The following is a 24,999-nucleotide window of genomic DNA, read 5'->3' as shown; positions in this document are numbered from 1 at the left end:
TAATTAACATGTTCATTATAAAATGTTTACAGTTCGTTCTTGACAATTAAAAATAAAAAAAAGTCTGCTTTACTAATAAGCATTCTTTAACCAACAACCGATTAATTACCGACCGTAGGTAATATACATTTATAACCAATATCAATGTATCTAATATTCATACGCGAATATTAGTGAATAAATACGTTCACTACTATGGTAAATATGTATTTATTTTAACCATTTAGAAAATAAATCTCGTTTCAACATTTTTTTACTCTAGTAACAACTATTTTTAATTAATTTCCATCGAGAATTATTTTAAACTTTGCATCCCATGAGGGATTCTCTGTCAAACCGGCCACTTGTTTTTCGACCATCTCAGATCTACCCCATAACTGATTATATCAAAGTACTACTAAAAAGCACTCTATGTGAATTTTTTCAGACTTTAAATTCATAATTTCAGAAAATATCGTTTTTTTTAAATGAATGTATCTCGGAAACTCGAAGTAACTGAAAAAAATGTTTTCGCATAAAAGTTGTAGTTTCGTGTTAGCTTTCGAGCGGACGACTCAAAATATTTTTTACGTTCTGGTAACGATGACTTTTTATGAAAAAGATGGGAGAATTATTTTTTCACCATACCTGCGCCGAAATTTCAACTTTCCGAAATCGGAAGGTTGAATATTCGGTGCATGTGTGGTGAAAAATAGTATACACTCCACGGAAGTGAAATTAGACCACCTCAAACCGCGTGCTTATCACCCTCGCCTTCGGCTCGGGTGACAATTTTGCCCGTGGTTTGAAGTAGTCTACTTTCCCTCCCTAGGTGTGTAATATACTATTTTATTCAGAAACAGCCATTTTTTTTGGCTGAAAAAAATACAGTCTTTTAATACATTTGACGACCTCACAAAAAAATTGCCAGAGTGGTACGAATCGAGGTACCGGTAAGAAAAAATTAATTTGTGTAATGTCACTTTTTTTAATATAGAACCTCGATCCGTGCCACTCTGGCAATTTTTTTGCGATACCGTCAGACATACTGGAAAACTCTGTAATTTTTTCAGCCAAAAAAAATGGCTGTTTCTGAATAAAAAAATAATTCTCCCCTTTTTTCGTAAAAAGTCATCGTTACCAGAACGTAAAAAAATATTTCGAGTCGTCCGCTCGGAAGCTAACACGAAACTACAACTTTTATGTGGAATCATTTTTTTTTCAGTTACTTCAAGTTTCCGAGATATATTCATTTGAAAAAAAAACGATAATTTCTGAAATTATGAATTTAAAAATCTTGAAAAAATTCACATAGAGTGCTTTTTAGTAGTACTTTGATATAATCAGTTATGGGGTAGATCTGAGATGGTCGAAAAAAAAGTGGCCGTTTTGACGGAGACTTTTTGCTCATATATAACATTCATCTTTCATTTTATTTATTTTGTTTCATGCTTTTAACCGTTAAATTTCAGTCCATCGCTCTAACTGTTGAATCTATAGGTTGAAGTCCAGTGGATATGAAATCGTGAAATCTAATCAGAGTTAAAATTAACGCAATCACATATCCACGTAACACGTCTAGGTGAGGTCAACCGTCTTTTCGACACCTGGAAAAAAAATGGCCCAATATTGAAAATAACAAAAATATCTTTATTCGTGCCTATATAATTTTCTATTCGTAAGAATATTTACAATATGATCAATTCATTAATATTATTTCGTTTTATAAAATTACACGTTTATTTACAATTACCACAAACACACATGGTACCAACAATCCCTTTTTTAGATTATTATTTTTTAAAACGAGAATCATTCGTTTGTTCTTAAAAAAGCGTTGGGTCGATGCCAGCGTTTAGATGAAAGGAAATTTTCAATGATTACCGCTGTTGAAACTCCAGAACTGTAACCGGAAGTTCTTGAGAATCGAACGCTTTATTGCAAATGCTGGATTCGAGTGTAATTTTTTCCGACTGCACTCTATCCAATGAAATATCCAGAAGACTCAATGAGTTGTTATTCGAAATAGAGGAAGAATCATCGGACGATTCGACTCTCGAAAAATCAGTTTCAATGGTCTCCAAACCGGATCGATCATTGAGGCAAAGGGGAAGTTCAGACGTGGTTAATTCCCGATGGAAATAATTCGAAAGCTCATATTCTTTGAGTATTACTGGCAATTCACTCGAAGACATCTCTCGCATCAAATTTTCTTTTCCGTGAGATTCTTCCGGAATGATTTGCTCATTATTGGCGGATGAATCGCCGCGTAATACGTTAAAATTTGGTAACATCGTTTCACACACTTCATTTTGTATTCTCTCATGTGCGTCGAGTTTTGCCGAGTCAAATTTAATCAAATCCGAACGCGAAATCGTCTGAATTTTTTCATCCAATCCCTCGGCGGAGTTCGTGCTGAATTTAATTAAATCCGAAATTTGAGGCTCCTGCCCTGATTCCGACGATTTCTTACCCCCCAAATTCTCCATTTTTCCAAAACTCAAATAGTTTTCTGCTACCGAATGATCGAAGGGTCTCGCAGGATCAAGAACTTGATGAGATCTCGACTGATTACATCTCATCTCAAAAATACCAATATCGTTTTCCCCCATTGCATAGTTGTCACTTTCACTTCTTTCCGTTCTAATTTTTTCCGTTTCTAATAAATGCATCGGATAATCGACTCGACTCAAATTTATTTGCGACGGATCAGACCCATCGCCCATTGCGGTTTCGTTCAGGTCTTGACGTCCTAGTAATTCAGCCAAAGCCTCTTCCACGTTCACTGCTACTGCTGGTCCATGAGATGGCCTCGTTGGAGCTTCAACTATGAGAAAAAAGAAATAATGGATCATCAATTGATTGAAGAATGCATGGATGGAATTTCATTTTTCTAATTTTTTTAAATTACTACGTACCATATGTACTAAATGTACTACAGCTCTCATTTAAATACAGATGTATGGATAATGAAAATAAGAAACGGGCTACTTAAACTGTGTGACTTTATTTTTCTACTAACTTTAATAATAAAACGAACCTCAAGATAATTCAAATCGTTAGTTGAAATTGAATAAATAAGTTATATATAAAAGATTATGTTCTATCAATTGACGATTTAAGTATTAAACATGTCCTATAATACATGTCACAACAGTGTGTATTATAGTTCATAATAAAGGGCCTGCTTCCCTTATTATCATTTCTTCCAGTAACGAAAATCGATGTTTGAGCAGGTTCTCTTATTTTTCTGAAAATCTCAGAATCGATGCTTTAGGGGAAATCTCAGGGATGAAAATAGTTTTGGATGATCATTTGGAGTAAGAACATTTTTGATAAATGATAAATAGTTTTTTTTATCAGTTGATAGGCATGTCTTACTTATAGCATAACCAATTGGGAGGGTAATTTTCTGTTGAAAAAATATGTTCTTCAAGTAAATTTCAGCCTCCCTTAACGAATCACTTGAAGGCATGTTCTCTGAATCATGCAAAAAGAAAAGAAAATTTTCCATCAAGTTTAGAAAAAACTAACGTCTAAATCATTTTTTTTCAAGATTGTTCCTTTTAATTTTGAATGATAAAGATTTTGCGAACTGATGAGAGCTGAAGTCACTAAACATAAAATTGATTTTTGTAGTGTGTTTTTACTTGGCATTTTTTGAAAAATATTTTTTTCCTGTATTTATAAGAAATGTTCGATAGCAAAATTGAAATTTAGGATTCACTTAGAAATACAATTCAAATAGATTATTCTGTAAAAGAAATTCGTTCTTAAACAGACGTCAGAGCGTAAACACACCTTTCAGTATTTCTTCTGCTAAATAATCAGCAGCTCGGAAAAGTTCAGCCTTCATCAAATACTCTAATAAAAGACCCAGAGTTGGTCTTTTTCGCCCCATCGTTGACCATTCTTCCAAAAATATTGCAGCTGCTGGTTTCCGCTCGTGTCGAGATGCTTGTTCTAATATTCTGTCAGAAGAAACAAGAAAAAAAAATTATCTATAAATGTTTATAGAATTACTAGCTTTTACCTGCGGCTTCGCTCGCGTGGTAATTTGAAAAACTTTTCCAGGAGGAATAAGACACCGAGCATGAATACAGAACAGTGCACTATTTAAGAAGATCAGTCGGTATGTCGCAACCGTGAGTGCGAGAGAGATAGCTGCAAATTTTGAAATCAAAATTCTTTGAGACAGTTTGACCGATTAAAAAAAGGCTCTGTCAGTAGATTTTTGCCATCGTTCTGCGTAGGCTGACAGCCTTTTTTTAATCGATCAAACTGTGTCAAAGAATTTCGATTTCGAAAATTTCAAGTGAGGTTCGTCGACTGATCCATGCTCTTAAGAGGATGGATCAGTCGGTGTATCGCAACCGTGAGTGCGAGAGAGATAGCTTAAAATTTCGAAATCGAAATTCTTTCACACAGTTTGACAGATTAAAAAAAGGCTGTGTCAATCGATTTTTGCCATCGTTCTGCGTAGGCTGACAGAGCCTTTTTTTAATCGGTCAAACCGTGTCAGAGAATTTCAATTTCAAAAATTCCAAGTGAGGTTAGTCGACTAATCCATACTCTTAAGGACACTCGTGTAATAGTATATTACACACCTAGGGAGGGAAAATAGACTATTTCAAACCGCGGGCAGAATTGTCGCCCGAGCCGAAGGCGAGGGTGATAAGCACGCGGTTTGAGGTGGTCTAACTTCACTCCCGCGGCCTCCGGGCCGAAAATGGCAACTTTCGGCCCGCTGCGCGGGCCGAAGTTGCCGCATTCCACCTGCGTCGGACAGAAAACAATGTTGCGTGTCTTTCCATTAACCGCTAAGACATGTAAATTTCGAGCATTGGAAGAAGAGCGATTTTTACTGTAAAAATACGAAGATTCTCATAAATCTCTCTTGGGAACCTAATGTTTTTCCGTGACCAAATGTAGCGAATGTCACTCCATGTTTTGTCTCCATCTTTTCAACTTTTTCTATGCCAAGAACCAAGTCGTTTGATTGGTTTGATAAGACGTGACGAAAGGATAATTTTACGAATATTCCTGTAAATCTCCCTTGGGAACTTGATTTTTTTCCAGGACCAAAGTTGCCTATGTTATTCTTTATGCCGAAGCTATCTCTATGCCAAAAATCTACTAGATTGATTGCTTAGTTAGGGCATGAAGGAAGGACATACAAACAAACACACTTTCGCATTTATAATATTAGTTACGATTGTTGGTAAATATTTACACGCAAAGGTACTTTCGTGTACCCCTCCGATTTTGAGCATTTTTTTATAGGTTATAGTCCATCAAAAAATAAGAGACACGTATTTTTTTTTTTATTGGTTTAAAGTTATTTTTAAGGGGTGAAATCAATCCCCGAAGTTGGGCATGTTTTGCATCTGGTAGACTGTTTCATATAGAAGCACTCAACCGATCTAAACAAAACCAATTGCAAAATGTTCTGCATGTCAAATAACCTATATGACATGTTCAACTTTTTATGCACCCTTACTGCAAAGGGGTGAACCACCCCCGAATATCCAGATTTTTGTCAAATAAAAAAAATTACGATTCGATTCCAATAAAATAAACGCCATTCTGCGGAGCAAAAAAAAATAAAATCGATGTGTTTTTGGGTTTTCCTCGGATCAAAAAAATTAAGGGGGTAAAACACCCTTAAAATGTCAAATTTTATTTCGAGCACTGTCCCCTTCCGATTTCAGTATTCTTTTTATAGAATGTAGCTTGTCAAAAAATAGGAGACGTATTTTTTTATTGGCTCCAAATTATTTTTAAGCGGTGAAATCAACCCCTAAAGTTGAGCCTGTTTTGCATCTGTTATAGAGTGTTTCATCTAGAAGCACTTAACCGATCGAAACGAAACCAATTGCAAAATGTTCTACATGTCAAATAACCTATATTACATGTCCAACTTCTTATGCACCCTTACTGCAAAGGGGTGAACCACCCCCGAATATCCAGATTTTTGTCGTATAAATATAATAGGCGTCGAGCCACTATTGCGATTCTTGATATTTGAGATTTTTTATCTTCGTAAATCGTTCAAAATAGAAACTTATATAAATAGAAGAGATACCAACACTTCTGTATAAAGGTGAAGCATGCCAGAATATTCAATTCTCTATCTGATTATGATGGCAGCCGATGTACATGCGAAATAGATATTATTTAGTATATAAGTCGATACGCAATGATGATGAGACCAATATGCAATGCGGCGCGCAATATGAAATTTGAGATTTAAGGGGTGTTTCACCCCCAGAATTTTTATTATCGGAAAAATCCAAAGACACGTCCTTGGACCTTTAATTTTATGCTCTTCAAAATGTTGTTTGTTCCATTGAAATCGAACGACAATTTTTTTTATACCAAAAAATTATGAATGTCAGGGGATGGTTACCCCCCTGCAGTAAGGGTGCATAAGAAGTTGAAAATATTATACAGGTTATTTGACGTAAAAAACATTTTGCAATTGATTTCGCTACGATCAGTTGAGTGCTTCTATATGAAACACTCCACCAGATACAAAACATGCCTAACTTGTAGGGTTGATTTCGCGTCTTAAAAATAAATTTGAGCCAATAAAAAAAAAGTGTTTTGATTTTTCGATAAGCTGCATTCTGTAAAAAAATATTGCAATCGAAAGGGGACAGTGCTCGAAATAAAGTTTGACATTTAAAGGATATTTTACTACCTTAATTTTGTTAATTTGAGGAAAACGCAAAAACACGTCAATTTTTTTTTTGCTCTGCAAAATGGCGTTTGTTTTATTGAAATCGGATCGTAAGTTTTTTTGTACAAAAAAAATATATGAATATTCGGGGGTGAATCATCCCCATGTAATAGGGGTGCATAAGATTGTCAAATATAATCATATGTCAAATAGATTATTTGACATACAGAACATTTTGCAATTGGTTTTGTTTCGATCGGTTGAGTGCTTCTATATGAAACAGTCTACCAGATGCAAAACATGCCCAACTTCGGGGGTCGATTTCACCCCTTAAAAATAACTTTAAGCCGATAAAAAAAAAATACGTGTCTCTTATTTTTCGATGGACTATAACATAAAAAAATTATCAAGGGAGGGGAACACTAAAGTACCTTTTCCTGTTAGTATCGCAGCACCAGTTATAATCGACTTGTAAATTTTTTTTACAACTTCTTTATGACCTGGAGACAACATAACTGCTCATGTTTTGTTGGTGCATGACCTTTTTTTGGAAAAAAAATCAACATTACTGATCACGATCAATTTCAGAGAGGTGAAAAGCAAAAATGTTCTTTTTGAATCTGAAAAAAACATGAAAGGGAAGTAAAAAAAAAATCGGAAGATAAAGGGAACATTTTAAGTTCTTTCTGAAATGTTGATTCTATTTGTTTTTGTATTGCCAATTTCTTACGTTTGAAGTTTCTTTGTATTCTTAACCATTTATTATGACATCGAATATTTTTTTAAAAATCATGTCCTGATTTCTGGAAATAATATCGTGAAAAAAATTATTTCCAAACAAAATATAAGACGTAAGTTAGAAACTGTTATTTTATCGGAATGGGCTCAAATTCTTATTAATATTCTCAAAATTCATGATATATATGGGCAAATTAAAAATGGTTATTAAAAAACTATTAAAATCAGTACGCATTGCCATTCGACTACGAATATGTGCTAAACGGTTAGAGTAATCGATTAAACCCAAGAAACCTTTTTTGTAGAAATGTGCCTCACTCATTTAAGGTATTCCTTTCGCATAAGCGTATTTTTTAGTGGCGCAAATTAGGGAACTCGAAATTCGGACTAATTCTTAACCTCTGAGAAGTCGCGGTTATATAGAAAAAGCTTCTGCTTCTGCCATTTTTCCAACTTCTATCGTTGATATGTCTTTTAAGCATTCGGTAACCCTTTATTTTTATCATCGCTATATGGATTCCTTAAATTTTTTTCTATCTGTGAGACAGGTTGTTTGAGGAATTTAGAATTATTTAGTATATGAATTATTGCATAGAAATGTGCTAATGATGGACCACTCTATAAGCTCTCGTATGAGTTGTAAGATTTTTCAAGTTTTCATTATTTATTTAATGTTTGATAACCTGACCTTGCCAATCTATTCGCATGCACTTTTACTTTACTGTTATTTAAAATCAGTTGTTTTTATAGAATATTCGGGTTCATGAAAGGAATACCTTGACAATAATTATTTTTCAGTAAGTAACCAAATTAAAAATAAATAAAAAATTTTCAATAGATTCTTCAACCTTTAACCCCGAATATGCTGTAAATGATAAAGTTAAAGAAAAAAGTGTAACAGGCCTTTTTTTGTAGAGCGTTCAATTTCGGCACGGTGTCAGCTCGACCCACAGCTACTTTCTACTGTGTCAACTGTGCCGCGCAACTCGCTATTGTTTAACTCTCCAAGCGTAGTAACTGTACCCTGTGCAAAGTGCCCAACCGTGTCAACAGCACCTAGCTGTATCTGGAGCTTTGTATCTGGACTATCGACGATAGTTCAGATACAAAGATGTCAGTAAAATTGGAAACAAGTCCTGGTGATGCAGTCGCAGCGTCTCAGCAGTTGTTAGCCATCAGCGATTCGAATTGTATTGAAACAAGAACTCACTCGTCTAAGGAAAATGTTACAACAAAGTTTGCTGATGCTGCGATACTCGTTGAGCTGTTTCATTTCTTCCTCTTTTCCATCGTCATCTTCGTCATCCGATAATCGAGCTCGGCGTTCTTTGTTTCTTGTGCGCTTGTTCGTAGTCGTTTCATTGTTACTAGAGATATCATACACAAGTTTTTGTTTTGATGGTTCTGATGGAGATGGTTTTCTTGGATTTTCCGATCGTTTAGTTGTACCTTTAAAGCCTCTGTAATACATGTTCACAACTTTTGATCGGTCAGGAGGATTTGGAATTTTATCCTTTGGGTTCCTGTGCTCAGCGAGTATCGCAGCATCAACAAACTTTGCTCCAGATACAGCTAGGTGCTGTTGACACGGTTGGGCACTTTGTACAGGGTACAGTTACTACGCTTGGAGAGTTAAATAATAGCGAGTTGCGCGGCACAGTTGACACAGTAGAGAGTAGCTCTGGGTCGAGCTGACACCCTGCCTCAATTTCCTACAAAAATATGTGCGGGGGATTGGCTTAACAATCGATTAAAGATGAAATATCATCATATTTATACGGGACTGAAATAAAAATAAAAAACCGTGATGAGACAGATCTTTCCCTTAATATTAATAGCTTATTTTTGGTGAGTATTTTCTAGAGGTGCCTAGGAACTCGTTTTTCTGTGTTAGATCTAAAAAAAAAGGTACGCCTATGCTTTAACATACGAAGCCTCTCATCTTACCAACCAATTGCACGTGAATTTGATCTCGATAATTTACTTCTTTTTGTGATATCTTGAATAAATATTAGTTTAATGGGGTTCTTGGTGTCAATATACATAGTTTCCGGCCCCAAACTCCATATATGTTCGCGAGAAGAGAGAGACAAACTTTGTTTATTAATGTTCTTTTGCAGATTGCAGATAAACGGTACGGTGAAATCACTGCGAATTTCGCGAGGGTTATCGTGACAGTTGGTTCATGTACTAGTATTCGTTTTATCTTAAAGTGTCTTTTTTAACTGTAATTTTTCAATGTTTTTTTGCATTTTTTTACCCTTTTACATAAGATCCAATGTAAATAAAAACTAATTCAATTTTCTCAGAGAAGCTATGGACGAATCCGATGAAATTTCGCGAGCAAATAGTTTACACATATTCGAACGTATCTACCAATTTGTATCAAAATTCCTCTTTTTTTTATTCTCCATTCATCAGAAATACAGGTGTAACTTTTAGTTTTCTCAAAATATCAAGAGTGGCTAAGTGAACCATGTATCTGTTTTCTAGTTATCTCTCGCACATTTATAAGTGACTGATAGATCATCTTAAGTGAATATGGAAATAGAGCCTTAGCGATTGATGTCGGTAACACACAAATTTTCGGAATACGCGTTAGCGGATTGTACGACCAGGATTTTAATCGAAACGACTACAAAACGATCGAAATTACCTGTTTTCGGTCGTTTTTGTACTTTTTTCAACCGTTTCCTGATCGCATTACCGGCTAAGGCGTTTTCGAGAACGTTAATAATATTTTCAATGTACTGCTATACTATTATACTTTTGACCGGATACAAAACGGCCCCTTTTGTGGACAAACTAGACACTATATTTTTTAATACAATTATCTCGGCAAGAAATATTAAAAAGTTCCTGCGTTTACACGATAGGTTTGGTATTTTAATAAGTTAGTACTTATCGTTAAGAAATAATTCTTGACCAACATAAACTTTTCATGAAGACGATCCAGTTATTAAAAGAACAAAACGTAAAAAGGGCCAAAATCATGCGGTTATAAAAGTACGGAAGTCTTGATAAAAAAAAAACTAATAGTCATCGCGAAAAAAATACTTACGTTATAGATTCGCCTCCAAACTTAGGAATATTTCCATTATCATCGCTGGTCACGACGCTAATAAGTTTCTTCCAATTATCTGAAGGGCTGAGAATCAACGCAAAGTTATAAAATTCTGCTGGTCGAAGTTTTCGTAGTTCCGTATTTTTCGTTACCGACATAATTAGTCAAATCAACTCAGACGTCACTCAAGGGATCCCTTTAACACTACCCACACGTTAAATAACCTCCAAAGACGCAACAAGTTACTTTATGTCTGGAATCTTGTCTGGAATGCTTCTTGCTGCTTCCGAATTGTATTGTATTACCAAGGAGACTAGAGAGTAGAGTAAGAGTGGACACAGCCTAGGAAACATATGTGGCGGGGGTGGGGGCGTCCTCAAAAATCCTTTACTGCAATAGTTCCCGATCTGACCACTAGCCACTAAAAGCACTCGTGCTAACTACCAATACTGCCAATACATAATTGTAATAAAAAAAGCGGTTAGTAACTTTCGCGGCCGACCGGAACAGTGACGGCGCCATTTTCGTGTGACGAATGCGTAATTCGTCACCAGAGTGCGCTGATTTCTGCGCTAAGGACCGCGAATTTGCGAATTTCGTACTTTAGCATTTCATACGGATTTGATAATTTGATCATTGAAATATTAACAAACGAGAGGAACGTGACGGACTTGGGTGACTAATATATAAGTATAGCATAAACAATAACCGCTAGTCGATAAGAAATATGAACGTATTGACTAACTCATTCTTATAGTTGACATTATAATAATCTCCATACGTTGAAATGTATCGAAATAAGGCTTTCTTTGATTTCTTATATAAATAGTTTTAATATCCCAATACGATACTTTTACCCACTTTCATCTTATAAATATTAGGCTAGGACATATCCTTCGTCACTCTTATGCTAAGGACCTAGAATAATAAGGTGGTGTGGTTGCGAAGCGAGCGTGTGAAACCGAAGCGTGGATCGCGAGACCCTAGAATTGAATGAATGGGAGGATGAAAATCAGCGTGATTGGTCCGCGTATGAGCGAAGCGTACGGAGTCTGCGCGTGAGAATCAAAAGATTTGTGAGACTAATGCCCGTTTTCTCCAACGTTAATCTGAGTTTAAACTCGGTTCATGCTATCTCGAAACTACATGAAAAAAATTGAACTGAGTTTGAACCGCGTCGGAGAAAACGGCCATAAAAGTCGAACGGAATAGAATTGGCGAGAACATTGTTGTCAGCCGAAGAGTCAAGATCCGTATTTTCGTCAATTTATTCATCAAAAAATTAAATCTTTGTCTTGAGTTATTGGAGAGAAATTCGCAAGGCGAGTTTTAACTCCTTATCAATCGAACCCACCCAAAACTAAATCATTCGAAATAATAGTTACTATAATTCCCGCTCGGAGCGTTACAAAAGCTTGATCAAAGCGTCATCTCGTTCATCAGTCACGAATTTGATGATTGAACAAGTTTCCCCTATGTCTGCTCATTAGACATCTTTAATTGTAAAATATAACAATTCCCTATAAATTGTTACATATCCCGTTTCCCCGAGCTAAATGAACGCGAGCAACGAGCCCGTACTCCGCAAAATGAGTCTCACATTGTAATTAAGGTAACTCCTGTACTGCATGCTAGTCAAATGAGTGCTAAATTTTCAAAACGCTTTTAGACCAAGTTCAACGTACCGATTAACATTATTGTTAGTAGATATGTATTCAAGCATATCTTATTAACGTGAAAAAATATTTAAAATGATAGTTTTGCAAAAGTATCAACTGATAGATGCAAATTTCCATAATGACACGTTTTCACAGGTATTTTTCAAAGAATCATCGCTATTTTTTAACCGATTTTATTGCACCAAGTCTCATTTTGTTCCTCAACCGATCCTCTACGAATTCACCACGTAGATTTTCCTTTAAACTCATTCCTTCAGAAATTATGAATGAAAAAGTTTTTTCACAAATGAGACTTGTTGCAATAAAATCGATGAAAAAACGCAGATAATTCTTTGAAAAATACCAGTGAAAATGTGTCAGCGTGGACATTGCATTTATCAGTTGATGGTTTTGCAAAACTAGCGTTTTTAATATTTTTTACATCTTAATAAGATATTTTGTAATACAAATCCACTAACAATACATTGAATCGGTACGTTGAACTTGATCTAAAAGCGTTTTGGAAATTTAGCACTCATTTGACTAGCATGCAGTACAGGAGTTACCTTGAATAATTAAACAATGACTTCAACAATCTCGTTGAAGTCGAAACTTGCTCGAGTCACAATTATACGTCTTTTCGCGACTCGAGTATGCAACATGAATAATCTGCGATTTTTTCGGTTTCTCTATTTTTTTGTTCCATGAAAGATACCGAGACTACCGAGTCTCTTCATAGTATGTGTGTAAATTGTAAGTCCCGAAGCAAAAAAACGATCCCAGAACAATATCCTTCAATGGAGAACTCAATGAGTAGATTTCCGTCTAAAATCAGTATAAAAAATTCAAGATAAGTGAAAGAGGTTCTAAAATCAGCTAAAATCAGCAATAAAGTATATGTATAAGTATTTATATATATAGATATATATATATATTATATAAAAAACCCTGTATTATTTACAACTCGATGAAGTCTTTCATCTTTAGAAATCCAGGTGGTTTAACAATATTTTTTTTCTTCATTATCGTACATACATACACTCTTATACACACGCACACACGACAAAAATGCGAAAGATGTCCGGGAATGGATTTACCTTCCTGGAGATATGTCAGCAGAAAAATCACTCAAATCTTTCGTAATTTGTTGGTTTTTCCCCCCATTCGAGTCCTACTTTTCTTTCGCACTTACTTTTCTTGTTAGAACTCATTAATCCATTGCGCATCAATGAATGTACAGTTGATTAAAAAGCGCGTTTTATGAATTCACGTATTCATGAACGTATGTATATCAACATAAATGTAAATATATTTATTTATATTCATATATAAGCCTGTTTATGGATATATTATAAAATGTGAGATTATTTGGCACTGTCGAACCCAATTAACCAATGAATTAAAATATACTTATAACAATTCTATACAATAATTCGTTTTTCCTCTTGGATCGAGTAAAAATTCGCACTGTACAAATTTGATATTTTGAAAATGAGGATAGATCAACCTATACATTTCATTCGAATAGCGTATCGTACAAAAGTATTTCACTGTCGATACGAGAAAATTTTCATGAATTTTCATACTTCGATTTAGGACTATTTTCCATTCGAGTATGATCTTGATTCTTAGAAACTTGACATATAATTATTAAGGACTTTCGAACTAATCTGGAATTATCAAAAACTGGAAAATGCTTTCATATTTTGAATTCTTCAAATTATCTCGAAAATAGGAAAATATTGTTGATCGACTTGAGCGGAGTCAGCTAAAAATTTTTCACAATCCACTAACCCTTACTTGTCAACATTGCTAAAAGAATAATAGAATGAAAACAATTGCACGAGACACAATTAACTCAGCAGATTATTTTCGTTAACAAAAAATTGGAATTTTTCGCTAATCTCAAATAATCTGAGCTGAGAATAATTTTTTTTTCAGTTGAGCACGAAAAATTGTTTTTTCGAGACTTTTCCACCTCATCGTAACAACGATAATTGCACCATTATCACGTACTCGGGTTGGCTTAAAATATATATGTAAAAAAAATCGTATGATCTACTGAGATACGTTGTCGAATCATCTGAAACTGTACAACTAATTACGTAACGAGGGCCATGATGCGAATAGAAGAAAAAAAACGGAAATAATAGTAATTTATGAAAATAAAGGGAGGAGCCAGTTTATCTAATGTCCATTGTTCGTCGGCGTTTGTTCGTTTACGAAAATCTCATTCTCTTTTCCTATATAAACACACATCTATGTACGTGTGAAATTAATGACTAAATTGAAATAAAGATGAGATAAAAAAATTAAATATGATCGTACAAATGAGGGATAAATTTATCAGAGTTATAAAGTTAATGATTGAGCAAGAAACGGTAAAGAGTTTGACGACAAAGTGTCAAATTGAAAACCGTGATAACCGAGCGAGCTTCTGGCAGGAAAAGTAATTCAAAGTGGATATTTATCTACAATCCCAACGACTTTCATCGCAGGTTTTCCCTCCTTTCTTTGTCTTTTTTTCTCCTTTTCGTATTTGTGAGGTATTTGTTTATACGAACGGAAAAAAGTATGGTACATGAAAAGTAGTGGTTGGATTGTGCAGTTGAAAATAAACACTATAATACAATGAGGCTACCCTACATGCTAGATTCCTTGGTCGTGATGCACTCGTTGGTATTGTCAACTCGTATCAACGTTGACGAATTGTTTATTATAAGCGTTCGGCTCAACGTCGCGACTCTTTCCATAACGCACGAAGCCGATAAACGGGCTTCCGCGTCGTGGTCCCAGCACTCCTCCATTGTGTCACAAATCGACAGTAGACCCTTCGAAATTCAAAATAAAGCAGAATCCGTTTAATCCAGAAAACAAACTAAAGTATTAACGAATTTGTAAACGTTTTCGCGACACCCATAACTGTGTACATGGTTTACTTTCATTATCTTGATATTATCAATCACTTTCATAAAAAGAAATAAATACCAATTCCCAAACAAATGATATTTCAATTCGCTCACTCATTATCGACAGGGTATTCAACGAGATTCAAACTATGCTGTAAAAACAACGGTTTCTTGGAATGAACCCGATCGGATGGAACAATACCCGATCGATTTGATCTCGTAATAAAAAAAGGTGTACTTCCGAAAGCAGATAACTGAAATTTCAACTGAAATTTAGTAAACCGCTTTGTTTTGATATAATAAAACTTCCCTCAAAAGGATTTTTAGCGCGGTTGAATATTTTCCGGGATATCGAATTTTTAAAGTCGTCTTGCATCCCCACGCGTCGAATATTTTTACTTCTACGGATTCGAAACTTCTACAAATACAAATATAGAAATGAACAAATACAAAAAAAAACTACAAATACACACACATTGGAAGATGTTCCGAACCAACTCAACAGTTTTTACGCGTTAAAGATCCCGTTGCGTGTGTGCGCACGCGTGTGTGTGTGTGGTCAAAGAGCAAGGTAGATACTAGTCGCAGGAGGGATATCATATGCCATATAGATATACTTGACCGTGCTAAAAAAACGATTCTTCAAATTCGATACCTCAGGAAATATTCAACCGCGCTAAAAATTCTTTGGAGGGAAGTTTTCCTATATAAAAAATACGGTATGCCAAATTTCATCTCGAAATTCGGTTATGAGCTTTTGGAAGTTTATCCAGAAAAAATCTTCGAGTTAAAAGAATAGTAATATTTTAAATAATTACCAAAAGTATTAAATCAAAACCTCAGCAAGTAATGAATACAAAAAAATATCCGTATGTCAGAAATCTCAGAATGTATGATGAATTACTAATTTTTACTCACCGGGTGTTTCCGCCACGTTTCTTGTATCAGTGGCCGCTCTTTTTTATGCACAACGCTCTCTTGCATATCTTCCAACGTCGGATGAAGCCCTACTTCTTCCTCGAATGGTAATCTGTACTCACTTATGGGCCCCTGCAATATAGTTTTATAGATTTGATTATTTACATGTTTGTACAGTAAAAACAAAAATTTGGGCATTATTCAAGCAGCCGTCTATCAAAATTATAATTCGGACAAAATTCCTGTATACGTAGATGGTATTTCGAATTCTTTAAATACATCAGTCAATTTTTAACAACGCGAAATAATTGGAAACGGAGAAAGGCCATGTCTAGGTCAGAGAATCACTCACATCTTGAACTGTACATCGGGACGCCAATTCCCAAAGTACGAGACCGCATGCATACATATCAATGCGAAGAAACGAGTCTCGAGTGAAGTTTATCGCACCTTCAAGTACCTCCGGTGCCATATATCTTCGTGTCCCCACCTGCGGCAAAAACGAAGATATTTAGATTCTCAATGGACAGAACGCTTGAAAGTTGGATGTAATCAATACGATGATCATGTCTATACGTTTTCGATTGCTATACATTATTATGACTTATTCGAAAAATAATTTTCTACTAGAAAATGTTTTGTGATTATTCATTCGAAATTCCAAAACTCCAAAACAATGTACCACAAAAAAGTCAACCCTACATCTCAGCAATCAAGGATGCACACCACTGTAAAGGGTTGAAAGATATTTTTTTCCTGACAGCATACATGTTCAGCATGAAAATATCGATACTTGAACTAAGATTACTTTGTACTTATTTTTTAATATACGATGGTTGAGATGATACGGGGTCGAGAAAAATAGAAAAAAGAAAAAGAAATCAATTACGTTCATTAGTTAATTCTCTGGTCACCGTTTAAAAAGTTGAACATAACTTCTTATGATGGTACAAGCATAATGGTATTTGGAGTTAAAATATTCAAGCTCACGGGGTAATTGTTCAATGGAAAATTTAGGTTTTGAAACAATACGAAAACCCATAACTGAGTGGTCAAAATGTTCGTCATTATTTATTGAAGAACTTCGTCACGTATGCTGTCTATAACAAATATCAAAAATGACTGCAGGAAACGTTTGAAGTTATTGCGGAAAATGTGAAATTTTCTACAGTTTTTGTGACAACTCACATAGAACTGAACAATCTTTAGTTTTCCATATCTTCAATATACAAAGGTGAATTCTATTGAAATTTTTCACTTTATTATAATATCGTGTTCTAAATGAATTTCCAAGAAAAAGGAATCAATAGTTGAACGTTCGGCATGATTGCTTGATAAGTCTTGATGAGAATCATCAGATGAAAGCCTGTTGCAAATAACATTTATAGAATTATCTACTCAGATTTCGGCCTTTGACTGAAGTTTTTAAGCGTTTCGTATTATTGATCATGGGTCCCCATTGCGATATGTGATATTCAACGGTTCGGAATTAATTCGATTCTTAGAAAATCAATTAATCATTTTTGGGTAAAACGAGATGAATCTTCACCTGACCATGTGTGTCCCCGCAAGGTTTTCCGGGGTGAAAAATAAGGGCAAGGCCAAAATCGGCGATGCAAGCGCTCATGTCGGACTTGAGGAGAACATTTTTTGACTTGAAATCCCGGTGAGCGACCGCAGGCTTGTAACCTTCGACTTTATTCGGTGGTATTTCCTCATGAAGATGCATCAAACCACGTGCCATTGATTCAGCGATACGACACATTTCCGGCCACGAGACAACATTTGCTTTTAAATAGTCGCAGAGCGATCCTTTCTCGTGATATGCCGTGATCAGCCAAAACTCTGTCTGTAAATTGTCCCCTCTTTTTTCCACACCGATAAACCTCAAAATGTCCTGATGATCCATGTGAGCAAGCTTGAAAATCTCTTGCTCCGTTTGCCAAGATGGTTTGTCCTGTACGGGAAAGACTTTTACTGCGATAACATCGTTTCGCAACTGAGCTTTCCATACGGCGCCGAAACGCCCTCTCGCTTTTATCTCCATTAATTGAATCGGTCGCAGTCCTAAATTCGGCGACGGCTGGGGCAACGGACATGGCTCCAATGTGGGAACCTGCTTTCAAGATATCATTACAATTTATAGTTCATTCGTGTTCTACAAATGTTTTCCATATTTGGAACAAAAGGTGCAAAAAATTCTAGCACGCCTGTACGAATAACCCAAATCTTCTTGATCATCATTTTGTATACTTGAGTTCGTTCATCAAAAAAAAATATCTTTTTCTGTGCAGACATAATTTTAACGCATCTCAATTTTCAAAATGGAAGTCAAGAAACTCGGTTATAATTTATGAGAACAGCATTATTGCTGTTTATAATTTTGACTTCACATCAGAGAAATTGCCAGTCAGGTAAAAACTCGTTGTTGGAATATAAACATTAGTTCTTCTAAATATAGGAATTTTTTTTTGTATACAAATGTGGAAAAAAATTGGACCATCATCTTACAATATTTCCTTTCAGTTTTTGCACAAATTTGAGAAAACATTTTTTTTCCACGAGTAGCTACATAATTTGGCCGAAACGAGGTTGAAAACCAAATAATAATTCGTTGATCATTTTCAGTTTCATGACTTGTAATACTTTTAATTTATAGTGAAAATGTATTTCTGATCCATTCAGGCATTGATTAGCCACTTGCCTCGTTGAAATATCCCAACTTCCGGCGTTTGAGACACCAATACAATGATGAAAGAACGATTACGAGTACGAGCATGGGAATTGAAATGGACAAGACCAGTGTAAGAAGTTGTTGCTCTTCGTTTGGTACAGCTTTTGGCTCTAGAAAAAAAAAAAAAATTAGCACAAACCGTATTAAAATTTGCTGTAACTGTAATTACATTGGAATTTATTTTTCATGGCTCATGGATTATCCAGTTCAATTCAGTGTGTAGATTACTGATTTGATTTGATGTAGATAAATACTTTCTCAATATATTGAGAAAATTGACCATTAGAAAAAATCGTCTTCATTCATAGGAAATTTCTTACGTTCTGTGTGCGGTTTTTCTGTCGGCTGAGGATCCCAAGTAAAATTTTGGTTACACATGTTACCGTCGCAGCAACAGTAAAATAGTTTCTTTTTTCTGTCTGCATTTTTCTCAACACATCGAGGCTTGTCATAACATTCTTTATTGTCTAAAAAACATCCCTGCAATCAAAAAATAATAAAATTTTCCAATGAGTTTGGTTCAAATATTAATACTGGAATTTTTGTTGGAAAGACCTTCAATTTTATTGTAGATTTTTTGTTAGTGTTGTCAAATTGCCAGAGAACGTAGCAATGGTTTCTTTTGTCTGGATCGTGAGGTATGCACTCTTCTCTTTCTGGACAGCCTTGTTGAGATTCCGTACACATTGTCTCGTTATAGAATTCACAAAATGCTGAACCTTTGACATCGTGCCCGATAGCTTGTCCTATGAAAAATTATCATTACAATAACAAAAGTGACCATAAAATGCTATTATCAATTGACTGTTATTGACAATTGACTGTGATTGAAAGAATTTAATTATGAAGTTCACAATTTCAACTGTGAATTGCATGGGGCTAGCTTAGTACAAGAATTCAATGTTTAGATAACTATGCATTTTTTGTCCTGGTTCATGAATGAATTGCTTATAACTAATTGTCTAAGATAAACAATGAATTGCATTGAAGTTTGTATAAATTGATTGAATGGATTGCATAAAGTAGCGAAGAACCTTGACATTTATTATTTGTTCGATTTTTGAAACTATGTTTGAAACTATGCGGCTTTTGCAGAAAAATTTATAAAATTCCACTCAGAATTACAAAAAAAAATGTAACCCTTCATTGTGAACCTTTTTTCACAACAAAGTTTCTAAAAGCGATCAATGTAAAATTACAGATCAACAAAATTTGAACAATGACCCAGTTATTGAATGTGTGATATTGAAAAATTTCAAATTGAAGTTGGACGAATTATAATCCATGTCCTGTCCATATAGTAAAATAGATTTCCCATGGAACTCTGGTGATGTTACAGAACTGTCCTACCATACTTTGTATTGGTTTGTGGTCATTATTCCTTCAAATTCACCACAAGTCAAACTTTATAAAATAATAGACAATGCTTTGATTTGGCTTTCAATTATCAACTACGAAAAGTGACTCTTTGAAGAGTCATACAACGCGGAGTAACCAATTTGGAATATCGACCATGATAATGTAAACATCGTTGAAAAATACTAGAACTCGTTAGATTCTTTAGCAAAGCTTAAATTTCACAAGCAGAGTTTGTATTTAACGGAGACTTCTTGAATAAGAAATCTTGTAAGAAAAATTGTACTTGTTTTTTGTGGAATGAATATATACTTTTCACTGTATTCCATTACTGCAAACTCATTTATTTTCATACTCATCAATTGGATAAAGATACACTAATTTTTTGGCTCACAAACATTAAAATAAAATAAATATTTGCGTTGCTTTAATTTTTTAAGATACATGAAAATATGGATAAATATTGAAAAATTGTTCTTTTTACAAAATTATCGAACCGAAATTTAAGAATTTTTAATTTTCGAAATAAAGTCACTGAGTAATTTTCTCCAGAGTTAAAATGCAAATTGATAAACCACAAAAATTGTTGAGAAAAGACAATTGACATTAGGCCTCTGAGAGACTAACGAAACAATAAAATTCAATTCGCTATCAAGACGCGTGATCATCCGTTTCCTGAATGAAATTGCGTGAGTGAGACGGAGATAGGGACCAAGAAACAAGACAGAGAGGGAGAGGAAATAAACTGTTGATAGCGAAAATAACAGATGCAAGCGAGGTTCGCCTCGCTTCAAATATTTGTATAAGCTTCAACGTTAAACTTAAAGAAAATCGTCAAAAAAACGATTTTATGAAAGAGCGAAACAAAAAAACAAGTGATGTAAAAAAGGAAGTATCGATAGAGATATTTGAGATAAAGAAAAGGATCGTGAAAGCAGAGCTATCCTTACGGCGATCATTATAACAATGATAATAATAATAACAATAACGCTCGAAGCGAAGGTTACAGAAATATAACGATTTTTTGTTCCAGTCTTTTGTTTTTTTTTTTTCAATTTTTTTTACTGCATATTACCTAACAATCCGACGCCGATAAACGTCATTAAAGGGAAACACGACATCGCAACCATGTCACATTTGCGCGATGAAAAAAAACTCGTATTTTTTATTCGTTTCCTTGTCACTTTGTTTTTCGTCCGTTAACTATTGAGCAAATCGTAGTAATTCATCTCCGACACACATGTTAATTAGTCTCTCTGTTGCACTCGTGCACGCGACATGCAAACACACACTTCTGTCTCGGTCCACGGCGCGCGTGTGTGCGCCCAACAAAAACTCCAATAATAATCCCGTTTCTCCACAACACTGATTATATTTGTTTTTGTTTTTTTTTTTGTTCGTGCGGTGTATGTTTCTTTTGGTCTCTATAATACGAACTTTATGAGACTATTCGCAACATTTTTCGCGTTCGCTCAAACGATCGTTCAAAGATTATATAAAATCTCACGAAGCTTTCTCAATCACCGAAAAAACGATGCAGCAAAAATTAGGCCATAAAGACGCGACTATCCGAGAGCACGGAATGCGTGCATCGGCGGAGAGCGGCCCTCGATGAGAGCTCAACACGATCGTCAAGAATGCACATATATATATAACGCATACATATTCGTACTTTTTATCGGATAAACGCCGTGAACTTAACGCTCTGAACTTAGCTGCTGTCTGCGAGGCGGGCGGCGATTTTCGACCGTTTCGACTTCGACAATGACATTATTATAAAGGGATGGCGCATACTGGCGCGCTTTTCCATCGGTCTATTAGGCCCGCTACACACGGTCAATAATATTGCACAGTAAGTTTGTATGGTGCGTAGTGCGCCATAAATTTAACCCTACACCTCATGTCCCTTTTTTCATACCCTCAACCTCATGACCGGGGTTTGAACGCACCCCACTCTTTTTCTGCTTATAAATCCGGTCCTACGATGCTAAACTGACTTTATCCTACACCATTTTCTTCGTTTTTTTATAACGAAAAGAATGATGTACGATAAAACTAATTTCAATTGAATTTATATATAAAAAAAACCGTCGATAATCAGTCGATAATGTCGCTTGTTAGGACGGGAGCGTGGTTTGAAGTTCGCGTGGGGTGTGCTCACACCCCAGTCATGCGTTCTAGGGTTAAGATGATGGATCAGTCGGTAATCACAACCGTGAGTGCGAGAGAGATAGCTGCAAATTTTGAAAAGGAATTTTTTCCACATCGTTCGTCTGATCGAAAAAATAAAAATGTCATCGTTTTTTTGCGATCGTGCTGCGTACGATGACATTTTTATTATTTTAATCGGACGAACGATGTCAAAGAGTTTCAATTTCAAAAATTCGAGGTGTGATTACCGACTGATCCATCATCTTAAGATAGCTCAAACTTCTGTTCAATGATTGCAATCACCTCTATATTGCGCAATATTATTGACCGTGTGTAGCAGGCCTTAGGCCCATACGTGCTTCGACAGAGACAGCTTTCCAAGGCCAATTTATCCTTTTCTTTACAATCTGCGCCTGACCGTACGCGCGCCCATTTTATTGCAGTCTCAATTCTGATCTGACCGAGACAGCTGCACGTTGAGATACTCTCTTTTTCGGAACACGGAGTCCACGTTCCAATATTATTCGTAAGGTTCGTGCACGGTGGCGCCTCCAGCGTCACAAAAATTTCAAGATTCGAAATGTCAGATCCAATACAGCAGATAAACATTCACAAACAGTGCCAATATGATGAAGAAAAACAAAAAAACGAAAACAAATATAAAAAGAATTAAAAAAAAAAAAAACAAAAAATGGAGACAACAACCACCACGTCCTCGTTCGTGTCTCTGGTTTTAACTGAGTGTGGAACTTTGTGCAGAATATCGTCAATTCCATTGGACCCCCGAGTGGCGACTAATTCTTATTCTTGAATGCATGACTGATGCTGAAACACCAAAAAAAGTTCAAAATTTCGGTCGAAAAATGGTTACAAAACACAAAGTTCACAAAAAAAGAGGTCACAAAGGGATGAAACGATTTTTGCATGTTGAATTCCCATCTAATGAGTGCAGATTTGTAATGAGTGACCCCAAAAACCCCTGAGTACCAAATTTTGCTTTCATCGAACGGTTTTTAAATTTTGGATCTGCCATATTGAATCCGCCATCTTGAATTTTCGAATTTTTATATAAGATTTGTAATCAGCGACCCTGAAAACCCCCCAGTACCAAATTTCACTTTCATCAAACGATTTTTGCATTTTTAGACCACCACATTGGATCCGCCATCTTGAATTTCAGAATTTTGAGGGCGGAATCGTAATCGGCGACCTCAAAAACTCCCGAGTATACAATTTCGAGCTATTCCCACATAAGGAAAAACGTTATACTTCGAAAACACCCGGAAATAATGAATTTTATCTAGAACCATTGCGATTTGTTAAGGTTTGTTTATGTGCATAAACAAAATCATTAATGATTTTAAATTATTGCACATCAATTCTCATTTATGAATATATGACTGATGCGGAAACAGCAAAAGAAAATTTTTAAATTCATCCGAAATTGCGCAAAAAATAGTTCTAAAACAGGTGGCACTCTGAGAGTGCCGCCATGGCACAAAGGGTTAAGTAGATGAGCCAATAGATTTCGGGCCAAAAAAAAAACATAACAAGTAACGATAGTATAATTCTTCCCCGGCCTAGCTATATATAATTGTAGGAAAATGCTAGATTGATTTTTATTATGGTTCAGCGAGTTTCGATTTTAGATGAAAATAGTAGAACCCTGTAGATTTAATTTCGCATCCGGCTATGGAATTTCTTGAATTCTTTCCTCTTTTCCATAACAAATAAATTCTTATTTATAGACACAAGCTTCCAACGGCATAGACGAGCGGAGGAAATTTTCTATTTTCGTTCATCAACATACATAAATTACAAAGACAGAAGGCGAACCCACGCTAACTGATAAGTTCGGTACTCCACATAAACTAAATAAATGTACCGACCAATGTCTGTGGATTGATTTATATCAATTCGATCGATCCATCTTCATTATTGATGACCGAGATGAAATTTTCGGAAAATCCGCTTCGTGTAAACGAACGTGATACAGACGAGTGCCAAAAATACTTTCAAACTCGAATTTCGCGCAACTGCTTAATGCTCTTATCGATTAGAGAGTCCCTAGTGGCCTATTCCGGTCCCCTTCTTATCAAGTTATAACGATGTCCAAATTTGACTTTTTTAGAATCTGTTGGATTGAAAACAATCAGTGGTAAACAAATAGAAATTTATATTTGCAAATTGCTTCCTCAAGATGGTCAAGATGCACGGTACGTGCTCGAGATGTACGATATGGCTCAAAGCTTACTCTATGAGGTGCTATATTTTTCATTTTGACTTCCTCATAGAGGAGGCTTTAAGGTGATCTATCACTTGCGTGGTGCTTGGGTGAGTGCGAGAGAGATAGCTGCAAGATGGCTACACGTTTTACTCGGACATCCTTGATTTTTTGAGAAAAATAAAAGTCACACCTTGTTCTCTAATAAAATGAGAATAGCGTGTAACTCATATTTTCTTTCAAATATCAAAACCTACTCGGAATAAAACGTGCAGCAGAATTTTTACCGACTGAACAACTGATAGATCACGTTAAGGTGCTCTGTCACTTGTTCAGTCGGTAAAAATCCTGTTGCACGGTTTATTCCGAGTAGCTTGATATTTGAAAGAAAATATGAGTTACACGCTATTCTCATTTTATCAGAGAACAAGGTGTAACTTTTATTTTTCTCAAAAAATCAAGGGTGTCCGAGTAAACCATGCAACCATTTTGCAGTTATCTCTCTCGCACTCGCGCAAGTGATAGATCACCTTAAGGAATTTCGGTACAGGCGATACAATGTTGCCATGTTAAACCATGCTAAAAA

At 35.4% G+C, this 24,999-nt stretch overlaps 2 protein-coding genes across 3 annotated transcripts; both read right to left on the bottom strand.

Annotated features, from left to right (window-relative positions):
- Positions 1-1,608: 1,608 nt before the first annotated feature.
- tub (interleukin 1 receptor associated kinase 4 tube) lies at positions 1,609-10,792 on the bottom strand. 2 transcript variants are annotated; one of them, XM_043430657.1, is made up of 4 exons: positions 10,620-10,791; positions 10,461-10,547; positions 3,781-3,950; positions 1,609-2,806 (listed from the first exon to the last, which is right to left on the bottom strand). In XM_043430657.1, the coding sequence occupies exons 3-4, from the start codon at positions 3,878-3,880 to the stop codon at positions 1,860-1,862; spliced, it is 1,047 nt and encodes a 348-aa protein (XP_043286592.1). In that variant the 5' UTR covers positions 3,881-3,950; positions 10,461-10,547; positions 10,620-10,791; the 3' UTR covers positions 1,609-1,859. The 2 variants fall into 2 exon arrangements, with proteins under 2 accessions (XP_043286592.1, XP_043286591.1); XM_043430656.1 differs by having other exon boundaries at positions 10,461-10,792.
- A 2,218-nt stretch (positions 10,793-13,010) lies between these two features.
- On the bottom strand, positions 13,011-21,679 carry LOC122417178 (activin receptor type-2A-like). The gene is made up of 8 exons (XM_043430500.1): positions 21,114-21,679; positions 19,238-19,428; positions 19,003-19,162; positions 18,653-18,792; positions 17,498-18,064; positions 16,301-16,438; positions 15,949-16,080; positions 13,011-14,952 (listed from the first exon to the last, which is right to left on the bottom strand). Exons 1-8 carry the CDS (start codon positions 21,166-21,168, stop codon positions 14,764-14,766), a joined length of 1,572 nt encoding a protein of 523 aa, XP_043286435.1. The 5' UTR covers positions 21,169-21,679; the 3' UTR covers positions 13,011-14,763.
- Positions 21,680-24,999: the final 3,320 nt, after the last annotated feature.

This window comes from Venturia canescens, chromosome 10 (genome assembly GCF_019457755.1).
Source record: "Venturia canescens isolate UGA chromosome 10, ASM1945775v1, whole genome shotgun sequence".
Lineage (NCBI taxonomy): Eukaryota > Metazoa > Arthropoda > Insecta > Hymenoptera > Ichneumonidae > Venturia > Venturia canescens.
The sequence above is the reverse complement of the archived record's forward strand: the minus strand, read 5'-3'. Positions and strand labels throughout refer to the sequence as shown.